Source organism: Centroberyx gerrardi, chromosome 7 (genome assembly GCF_048128805.1).
Source record: "Centroberyx gerrardi isolate f3 chromosome 7, fCenGer3.hap1.cur.20231027, whole genome shotgun sequence".
NCBI classification, from domain to species: domain Eukaryota; kingdom Metazoa; phylum Chordata; class Actinopteri; order Beryciformes; family Berycidae; genus Centroberyx; species Centroberyx gerrardi.
In genome coordinates, this window is record NC_136003.1 from 12356016 (window position 1) to 12366951 (window position 10936).

Below are 10936 nucleotides of genomic sequence, written 5' to 3' on the forward strand. Positions count from 1 at the left end.
GAGTCTTTAGCAACACAGTCAGATATATGATCATGACAAGTGTTTATTTCACCTGGGTAAGACAGGGTGTGTCATTCATAAGAGGAAGTTGGGGAAAGACAATCTGTGAACAGTGAATCATTGTTTAAACAGTGAGAACAAAGAATGAATGAAGTTGATTGAAATCTCTTTATTACAACCATAATGGTATGTGACGACTATAAGCAAAATGAAATACACTTTTTTAAAAATCCTTTAAAAAAACATGTTCTCATTGCTTGATCTTTAAAAAATAAATAGCTTATTTTATTACACATTTGCAAGTAGGCTATTACCCTGTCACTGATGAAAGTACATCAACAGAACGTACACAATAGTAATCAAGTAAGCAGTTTTCTGCTGTTACAATGGAGACGGCAAATAATGAGAGTGAAATACTGTCTCTCAAAGCCCTGCAGTGTCATCTCCGAGAAAACTGTCATATCCTCCCACCAGGAGCGCTAACATTTATTCTTCTTTGTTATTCTCCAACTGCATTCTCCGTGAAGAGGCTGGAAGTGGGACATGCCAAACAAGACCTTTAAGAGCACTTCAGTCCATCAAACACCTATAGTAAACATCCCAATTCATATACATACAGTTTTCTGCATTCCTATTTATAATTTATAACAGTCAGCTCAACTTCGTGATGTGATTCTGCATTTTGAATTTGAAGATAGAGGTGGTAAGTCAGAGGATTGGAAATAAGCCGTAATGATACAAGCCTAGTTGGGACTTTGAAGTCTCTGGAAGACGAAGCTCTCCTCTGGATGTAACACAACAGTTCATCTTTGGGAGGACTCAGGCATGAAAGCCAGTAATCTCCTAGTAGAAATGAATGGGAGTTTTGTGTCAAAACAAAATCTTGAAAAACGTCCCTATAATCTTCATATAGGCTACCACTTCCTTATAGCCCGGCCCAGTGCAGTACAGTTTGGTTCAGTGTAGTAGTAGAGAGCGTGTCAGGGATATGAGGCAGAGAAAGAGGTGATGGGGAGGCAGAGCAGGGAGCGGTAGGAGGGGTGCAGGGGCTGGACTTGTCCCGGCGAGGGCTTATAGGACCTCCAGTCAGAGCCGCTACCCGGTTTACAGCATAGAGACACCTCACACCTGCAAACAAGGCACATCATTACTGCATGTACAGCTGAGAAATGCATGCAGACATTATGACTCAACTTCATAACATTAAATGATATGAAATGAGTGTGTGATGGCACTCTGCGGTACCTGGTGACACTCTGGATGATCTTCTTCTCGTCCCGGTCCAGACACACGGCGAAGGTCGTCCCATCGCCTCCACCCTCTACCTGGACCTTGTCCACCTTCACCTCCGAAATCGAGATGTGCTGCGAGAGTGTTGAAGGGAAAAGTGTAAGGAGGAGGAGACTTAACGGGAGGATGTGCATGAGATTGTGTTTATTTTGAATGGGTCAATCGATGGACCTCACCTGGTTGTAGCCCTTCTTAGACTTGGAGGACTGTCTCTTTAGGACTTCTGTCATTGTCAGCTGCAGACTCTCCACTCTCGAGTCTAGACAGAGGTGACATTACTGTCGATTTGTTTGTAAACCACAGAGCAGTGAAGGACATTCATAAGACGGGAAGAAAGAACAATACAATCACAGTTGAAATTGGTGCATCATCCAAAGAACTCAGCATGGGAAGCATACTTAAAGCTGGAGTCACACACCTAGCTGCTCAGGTTTCTTGCAGGCTTTGTAAAGGTTTACTGATGTGCAAACCATCTCTGCCTGCGTCCACTGACTCCTCCCACTTACAGCCACCTGTAATGGGGATTAGATGATGCAAGTTTAAAAATAGATAAGGCTATGAACTTATCATTATTGTGTTGTAGAGAATGTGTGGGAGTCAGAGCAGGAACAATAGGCACCTTGTTGTAGGCAACACTTAGTGTTAAAGGCACTGCTTCCCGTTCCCCGTCAATACCAAACCTTTTGCTGGCGGCACCTGCAGAGAGAATGCAGTACGCGTTAGTCTCTGTGTGTGTGTGTGTGTGTGTGTGTGTGTGTGTGTGCTCCTCTGTATGCAGCTGTGTGTGTCTGGGTATGTCAGTCAGTGTGTGACTCACCCATAGCCTTGACAGCTCTAGTTCCAGCGGTGTGTCCAAGCTCCAGAGAATGAATAAACACTTCCCTCCTCCTCTCTCCTCCAGCCAGGGTCAGCTGTGCAGAGAAGAAACAACATTAAACATTTATATGGTGAGTGAGTGTGTGTGTGTGTGTGTGTGTGTGTGTGTGTGTGTGTGTGTGTGTGTGTAGCCTATGTTTATTGTGTGCATGTATCAATGTATATTCATTTGAAACTGTGTGCGTGGACACGTCCTTTCATGAATGTATAATCTGGAATTAGTGACTATGTGTGTGTGTGTGTGTGTGTGTGTGTGTGTCTTTGTGCTCTGACCTCAGCCTGGTAGAGCTGCACCAGAGCAGGCTGGTCTGCATGTCTACAATAATAAAGCACCAGGTCAGCCAGCAGGGGAAGATGCTCCACACTAGCACCGCTCACTGAGACACCGTCCACCTTACCAGCTGTCTGGGAAACAGAGGACAAAGTTTTACATCTGCAATTCAAATGTATTGAGATGAAACGACAGCATTATGTACCTATAGTACAACATAGCACAACAAGCACCGATCTTATCAGTGTAGTATACCAACCTAACACCATCAAATTTTGTATTCTGTACCAGGTATAAGGTGGTAAGGACCAGCATTTATAGAATGTTTTTGCCTAGGGTGTCTATATTCCCAAAAGCCCTGCCTGAAATGGGAAAAGTACAAATATCACCTTTGGGTAAGGGGAAATGTTTGGCTAAATGAAAGATGGCTTCTTGAAATTGTTCCTCTGTGACAGGTTTGCAATGGTAATTTTTCATTTGTTGGCAAGATGTGAATTTTGAATTCTTGTGATTTCATTTATTATTAATTGTGCCTGTTGCCTGTGACCACAGTGGAAAAAAGTAGATGACTTTCTCGTGTCTTTCTTGGTGTTTTTAAACATTGATGTGTTTTTGTAGAAATAGCATATATTTTAAAGATTGACAAAATAAAGCTATTACAGCTGTACTAGGCAAGACCTTCAACGAAAAACACACCTTTATTATCAGCCTAAATTACAACTTGGAGCTGCAACAGAGAAAGGCGTCCCATTCCAGCTAATTGAGATGCTGTGGATGAATCCTATTTGCCCAAATGAAATTCTAGAGTCCCCACCAGCCAATGACAAGAGGACAGTTAGGTCAGAGGAGTGCGCAGTTTACTGACATCACATTACATGATTTCTGGGTAATGAAGTCCTTCAAACCTCTTGCTGTCAATTGCTACTACTACTACTAATTTATTAACTTAATGATAGGTAATGGATGGACCAGTGGGAGGTGAGTAAGTAAAGTAGTTGAGATACCTGACAAAGGACATCAGAGGACAGGCTGAGCAGACTGAGCACGCTCCGTTCGTACCAGGGATCGATCATGCCCATCATCTGGGCGATGTCAGTTGTGTTGTCCTCCAGTATGATGTCATTAGACTCCTGTCAGAGCAGAGAAAAGAGAATGGGGCAAAAAGGTACATTTTTACTACCTACATCATAGAAATACATTATAACACTCCATAATATACTGTTAGAAGAACAATGGTGAACTACAGTATTACTCTGACTACTACAGTACTATGTACATATGTATATATACTAAGGTACTAGACTGAATTGACCAAGGTCTCACCATCGAGGGTGTGGCTTTGAATGGACTTCCTGTTTGCCCCTCAGTTGGAGTGTTTCCTCCTGCTGGACTTCCTACAGTTTTCCTTTTGGCTGGAACGAAGTAGAACTGCAGCTTGCACGTCCTGGTGAGTCGGGGACACTTGCTCTCCTTCTGCTGCAGGTCGCTGTACGCCCTGGCCAGCCTGCCGGCCTCTTTGTCACCCCCGAACACCACCACTCTGACCAGAGTGGACGCCTCCGCCACGTCCCCCTCGTTGCAGCTCAGGATGGGCCTCCTGCGGACGCACACGTGCTTCTGGGGGGAAAGAGGATCCAGGGGAGCGAAGGGAGGGGACGCAGCGGATCCGTGAACCTGTCTGGGCAGGGAATTGTAGCGCTTGAACTGCGCAACAGTCGGCGGGAAGTCCTTGATGACATCACCGCGGTAGCCCATGCTCTGGGCACGGCGGCAGACGGACGGGCTGCGGTGAGACTTGAAGAGCAAGGAGAAGCGCTCCACTCTCAAGAGGGATCTGGACTTCTTTTTGGGTTTCTTCCTGGGCTTCGGTTGGCTGTCTTGTCCCTCCTCTGTGTCCTCGCTGAAGTCGCTGTCCACGCCCGAGGAGCCGGACAGCGTGGACGGGACGGACCAGCTGGACGACAGAGAGTAGCTGGAGAACATGGAGTCCCTAGAGGAGGTGGACGCGGTGGAGACACGGTGGTTTTGGAATTCACGGTCCACTTTCTTTTCCTCCACCTCCACCTCCACCACCGCTTCCTCGTCCCCATTTACCTCATTACTGTCATCCTCATCCAGTTCTGTTGGGTGGAAACAGTCTGGAGGCAAATCCTGGTCGAGCTCACTTGCAAGAATGTCACTCAGAAAATCTGGATGAATGTAAAAGAGCTGAATCAGAGGCATCAGATCCAATAGAGGAAAATAAAACATCCATATGATACACACTTATCCCAGAGTTAGGGTTGAGGGAGAGGTTGATAGAGAAGGTACAACAGGTATAAAAGAAGAAGAGAAGGGATTTCAAAGTGGAATATAGAGGATAATAGATGATGTAGAACTGGTGTAGAGAGTTTTTCAAAGTGGAGTAGGAACTAATTACCAAAGTTGTCTTTTTCCCAGGAGCACATGTGACATTTGGGAAAGGGCAGCACTAGAGTCTCAACAGCCCCTAATGAGAAGAGACAACACTGCAATTAAATCTTTGAAAGCAGGTGTAATCTCCACAGGTTCTGCAAACAAAAACACTCCTTCCTTATAGGAGTTAAATATATTTTTCTCATGACGACAATCTGGAACGGTAATACTAAATGTCATTTTCTAAAGGTCAAAGCAACATGCCACTCCCTTGTAATCACTATTCATCCTTCATAACTATCTCCGGTCTGTTCACAGTATCGTACATTCGACCACGTTCTCCCTCTCACCGGGGTCTGAGCAGCCGTCAGCGGGAGCGGGGACTTCGAGGCTTTGTCCGAGCCTCTCCATGCGCTGCAGCAGACCCTCTCTAGCTGTGCTGGGATCTGCTGTGGAGGCTGCTGTCTCCATGGAGTCTGTCACTGCTGCCAGGAGCTGCTCCAGCTCCTCTGGCTGCTTGGTCTGGAAGAGCAAAAGAAAGCTTGTCTTAGGAATAAATGGCATCTTAATAGTATTGTGTGAATTAGATAATGCAGTTGATGGATAATTCTAAAACATCTGAGAAATTTGAATTGGTAAAGTCAATAAATACAACTTTATCTGTATAGCACTTTTCCATAAACAATGTTTACATACAATAAAACACAAAGAGACCGTGGTGTGAAAATAAAATAAATAAATAAAATAAATAGCAAGAAAAACAACAAATGGTAACGAGCTTCATTAACTAGTTAATGCAAGTCGTCGCCTGGGCAAACCAAAATAAAAAGTAGAAATAAAAGGTAATACAAGAGATACACAGATACAACTAGAAAACAAACAGCGATACAGCAAATAACAAATTGGTTTCCTATGCAGGTGATTCTTAAAAAACAGATCTAGGAGATTACTGCTGGAAGAGTATATACAAACTCTGCAACAATCAGGGATGTGATCAGGAAGAGAAAGTAAGAGAGGGACATGTGTCTGAAAAAGCTGAAATCCTGAAAATAGGATGAGATGTCTCATCTCTGCACAGTAGAGAAAGTGCTGACAGTGGTGACAGGAGTGTTGGTGCAGCCACCTGCAGGGCCGTGTGCAGTGTGTCCAGGCGGTGCTTGGCTCCCATGGCGGCCTGGAAGCCGTGCAGGATGAGGCTGACAGTGACGTCTCTCTGGGAGTGGCGGGTGCCGCTCAGCTGCTCAGAGACGGACTGGACCTCTGGAGGGACGTCCTCATCTGGGCTCACTAACAACACCGTCCTAATAGAGAGACACGCATGCATGCACACATGTACACACAAACAAGCACACACACACACATGTAGGAGAACAAGGATACGATAATCATAAATGTTGCCTCTGTAGGAGCAGGATTTGCGGTGTATGGAGGAGGGCCTTGGGCTTTCTGTACTAACCCAGACTCCCAGAAGTTTGTTATGTGACATACAGTATCAGATTCTATCAGACTCAGGATATTATGTATGGGAACAGGCTGGTCCTAAAAGGGAAGTACAGAAAGTCCCATATTCAAAGAATGGATGGATATATTGGTGAGAACAATAACAAATAGCAAAGTCTGAATTCACTTACATAATTTTAGAGCAGTGGATCTCAGGTGATAAACCCTGCTCCTCCCTCACCAGTCTTTGAAAAGAAATACCTAAAAGAAAAGGTTGACAGACAATGATCTAATCTCTCTTTCATGGAAACCAAAGTTGACTTTAACACTGTGTAGGTAAACAGCGCCCCCATATGGTCACAGTGATATATGGACAGTACCTATACTGTACATGGACAAGCAACAACAGGATCCCTTACTTCCCAACCTTGAAAGAAAGCAGTGAGGCAGCATTCGGCTTTTATAAAACTACTTTTTGCCTTCCACTCCAACTTCTCCCTTGTATACGTTTTAAAGAAACATTGTTACATGAGCTTCAGTGGTACCTGGCGCCCTGAGCTCCTGTCTGATGACATGCAGCAGGCGTTTGCTGGCAGAGCAGCAAGGCTCCGGCCAGGACAGGAAACTGTGGAACAGCAGGTAAGCCTCCTGCAGCACGCCGCAGTCTGGAGCCAGGTGGGGAACCTGCGAGCAGCACAGAAGAGCGTTTGCAAAGAGTTCCATTCCAAAATGAAATGTCCAACAATTGTGTCGGATGGTGATAAACTATCCCCACTCACTTTCAGGAGAGCTGAAGAGAACAGGAGAGCGAGGGGGACCACCAGTTCATACTGACACTGCACTAGCACCTGCACAAGACAAAGAGAAAAATCTATGCATCATGACAGTCTACTGAAACATATTTTTATGCTTTGCGTTGTACCGAACAGTATATTATATGAAAATGATTTTGGCCTTTGCGGTCTTCACCTCCTTTGTTTTCCTCAGAAGCTGCTGCAGGAGGATGAGGAAGTTGTGGGGATCTCTCTTCACTAGTTCCTCCAAACACCAGCGGTTAATGCACAGCCCAGCTAGTTAGACAAAACACACAGCTTACCAACTCTTATTTCTGCTTTTAGGTTTCACTCTGAAGGCAGGGGGGACACATGCTATTACGAGATATGTTGATATGTAATAATAACAAAATTATGCCACTTCCTTCAAGTCAAAAGTTGCTATAATACTGAATGAAGCTTCCTTGGCCGTGGTATTTCAAAATGTAACTTTTTGCATAAATCTAATAGCATTAGACCCCCCCTCCTCCATGCCCTCTGCCCTCTGTCATCAGCCCGTCATCCTATGCGTCACCACTTTCAATTCCCATTTGACTCTGTCACAAGACGCAGTTAATTACAAAATGTTCCCAAATGCTTCCATAACTCTGGGTGTATGTTCTGATCAATAAAATGGATACAAAACCACTCTTTGGCTTTGTTATTCAATTAATACTTGGGTGAAGTTCAACAGCAGCATCCATGTTCACTTACAGCTGTGCAGTATATTAATAAACTGTTTTTTCACACTTGCAACACATGCTCTCTGACAGTTACACCCTCTAAATCACACGTTTTAGACACAACTAGAAGTTTTAACACTTCAACGCGTCCAACATCTGCTCTTATGGTTTCCAGGGTTCCTACATATTTTCATTTAAAAATTCCATACTCTACATATTGTTCCAGATTTGAATTTCTTGTGTGAATTGGAAGAATTCGGTTGGTGTTCAATATAATGTATGCTTATAGTGGCTGGGCAAGATGACGGTCAACTAGGCCCCATCATTGTATAGCTGAAGATTAGTTTTCACAAGAGAGAGCATTAATAACAGAAAATCTGTAGTCATTTGTGTATCAATATTTTCCCATACTTTTCCCATACTTTCTGTGGAATTCCCAAACTTTACCAGACCTGGAAATGATCAAATGAATGTTCCAGTCTTTTCCAGACTTTCCAGACTTGTGTAGGAACCCTGGGTTTCACCTGAATTTCACATTTAGAGAGATGCTTTTGGATAGTGTTACTGTTAGAAGCAGTCACATAAATGTTTAGGGCCAGGCATGGCTGGCAGGAGAGTGACCTACCGCTCCAGAGCTGTTTGTCAGGAGAGTGGAGTCCCAGGCCACAGAGGCAGCGCTCGAGGGCGTGCTGGATACGATCCTCTGTGCACGAGCTCTGCTCCATCTTAGATCATCTTCTGCAGAGGCATCACAACATCCACAGAAAATATAGTAGATAAACAAACAGGAAGTCCCAAAACGAAGAGCAGAATTACACACTGCGTTGTGTTCCAGTTTAACAATATCTCTTCAGCGGTCTAGTTCCTGTCAATGCTTCTGTCAACACTTCATAATCACCATTGTTCCTGTTCACCAACACAGAAACAATAAAACACAGTCCGGAATAAAAGCCTTGTTCACACAAACAGAGATGCAAACACAAATGTCCACAGCGAGGGTGCCAGGGGAGAGAATATAGTCAGCCACTTCCTACCAAAACCAGTGAGTCATTGGTTCTGTGAGGCGACCGGAGATGAGTTCGTAGAAACAGGCAGCCACAACTTCTACTTTTTCATTCTTAAAATCAGCCGCTGACACTGAGGATTTGATATGACTCAGTGCTGGGATGGAAACAAATAGTGGAAAAGGACAACTTGATCCTTACGTTAACTGTATTAATGAGCGAGGAACAGCATTTAAGGTTTTAAAATTACAATTACTGTAGGAGAGTCAGCCAAACACTATTCAGTCAAGTACGAACACAGTCTCAGCTGATATTTTTGCAATGCTTTGAGCAAGTTGTACAACGATTAAGAAGAAAAACACAAATATGTTGAGGAGTGATCAAATTTGCAGTTTCATCTAAATGGCCAGTCTCTACCACAGATCACATGACACCTGAGGTCAAACATGCACACTTGTGGGACAGACTGGAAAAACACATTGCATGTTGCGTGCCATTAAATTCTGTCACCAACCACACAAAACAACATGGGCAATTTTGGACATTTTGGACATTTCATAGAGGGTTGAAGACTGGTTTAACAATGCATTTCCAAGGAAGCACCTTGTATACCTGTACTGCTCCATTCCTGTTAGCAATAAATTTGAAGAAATTAAAGTTTCTGAAGGAGCATACAAACCTATAAGACTGTGTCGAATCAAATCCCTCCGTATGAGGACAAAGCAGTCACAGTCACAAATATTCCCCCTGGGATTCTACAGTATATTTGTCCTGCAGGATCTGTGGATGTGCATAGAAAGGAAGTTGTAATTGTGCTCAGCTGTGGCCCAGAGGCAGATGTGTCACTGTGACCAGTGGTGAATAATGTGTGTAGTGACACGAATGGGAAACTGGGGTCACCTGTGCCCGTCAAAACAGGAAAAGGCCTTCCGGGAAGCACCAATATAAGTTAGAGTGTTGGTTTAGCATACATCGATATATTGTTTTTGTAAAACTTACACAATTGGGAAATCCCTTCCTAAGGACCAAAATAGTCCCACTGGGAGCCTATACATCACATATTAGGGTTTGGGGTTGGTGTCAAAAGGCGTTGGACAGTTAGAAGAGCAGTATCTTAATTGATTATCATTGCAGCTAATCTCAATGACAAAGAAACTGGATTCAGTCTTTTATTGATTTCTTCATGTACAGTGAGACAAGGGAGAGAAGCAGCATCTAAACTAGTTGAAACAAACATTTATAATGACTGCAGCCAGCAGCATCAAACATTGATCAAACATTGTGCAAAAGATTGCACTAGAACATACAAAATTGCGGGGATTTACAAAACCTGATAATATAAATGAAAATTATTATTTTCATATGGAATATCCATTTTTACCTTTTAGGTATTTAGCTGAGATTCTTACCCATGGTGACTTAACTCACACTGAGTGCAACAGTAGAATAAGTTTAAATTCCTAGTTTGCCAACATTACAAGCGACCAACCATTTCCATACTGATACCCACTTCTAGTAACATGGAAAGCATATGAAATGATCAAGACTAAGAGAGGTTTCTGATTGCAGCAGGGCAACACAGACATCTATGACCAAGCCTACAATAAACGGCACAAGGTCTCCATTGACCTTGACAAGGAGCTCTCTGCACAACAGTAGCACCCGACATTTCCAACTTCAGCAAGCAGGAGTGTCAATTGTCTACTGAGGAAACAGGTGCTACTCTATTGTGCTCATATTGTACTTATGCAGTCGGACCATATTGTCAGACCCTTGCCAACGAACCTGTGCATTTCTTCAACAGTACAAAAAATACTGATCTATGCCGGGCTTTCCTGAAGCATTAAGATTATTTTAATACAATTTTAATTTAATGATGCATGATAAAGTTGAACAAAGCAGGAAAGGCAGGAAAGAAAGGGGGGGGGGGGGGGGGGGGTGACAGGTGACACAGTTCAGTCAGACTCACAGCCACGATGCTGTGACTAAATGACATGTGCCAGTGCCCAGTATGCTGTGTTTACATTTATTCCCTTGACTAATAATTATTCCACTAAGATTCATTTAATCTCCTGCAAGGACATTTTCCATGTTAAATACTGAAAACACCTTGTATCTTATGCTATGGAGTCATTTGATCAGTTAAAAAAAAAGGGAACAGGAAAT

General features: G+C 43.5%; 1 protein-coding gene across 3 annotated transcripts; it reads right to left on the reverse strand.

The window, feature by feature from the left end:
• Positions 1–171: 171 nt before the first annotated feature.
• Positions 172–8737, reverse strand: LOC139926702 (phosphoinositide 3-kinase regulatory subunit 5-like). 3 transcript variants are annotated; one of them, XM_078284621.1, is made up of 18 exons: positions 8665–8737; positions 8392–8504; positions 7241–7341; positions 7051–7119; positions 6817–6955; positions 6463–6532; positions 5955–6132; positions 5182–5353; positions 4857–4925; positions 3761–4626; positions 3442–3567; positions 2440–2571; positions 2108–2201; positions 1910–1986; positions 1709–1802; positions 1467–1549; positions 1246–1364; positions 172–1128 (listed from the first exon to the last, which is right to left on the reverse strand). In XM_078284621.1, exons 2-18 carry the CDS (start codon positions 8489–8491, stop codon positions 981–983), a joined length of 2637 nt encoding a protein of 878 aa, XP_078140747.1. In that variant the 5' UTR covers positions 8492–8504; positions 8665–8737; the 3' UTR covers positions 172–980. The 3 variants fall into 3 exon arrangements, with proteins under 3 accessions (XP_078140747.1, XP_078140746.1, XP_078140748.1); XM_078284620.1 differs by having other exon boundaries at positions 8392–8719; XM_078284622.1 differs by lacking the exon at positions 172–1128 and having other exon boundaries at positions 1244–1364; positions 1467–1568; positions 8392–8719.
• Positions 8738–10936: the final 2199 nt, after the last annotated feature.

What these genes read in the sequence shown, in the direction of transcription:
- LOC139926702 (XM_078284621.1), bottom strand. Translation starts at nt 8,491, where the DNA reads ATGGAGCAGAGCTCGTGCACAGAGGATCGTATCCAGCACGCCCTCGAG. An exon ending in TCAAAGCCACACCCTCGATG is followed by an intron (nt 3,568 to 3,760) that starts GTGAGACCTTGG and finishes CTGCTCTGACAG; the next exon opens with GAGTCTAATGACATCATACT. An exon ending in CAAGAAACCTGAGCAGCTAG is followed by an intron (nt 1,550 to 1,708) that starts GTGTGTGACTCC and finishes ACCTCTGTCTAG; the next exon opens with ACTCGAGAGTGGAGAGTCTG.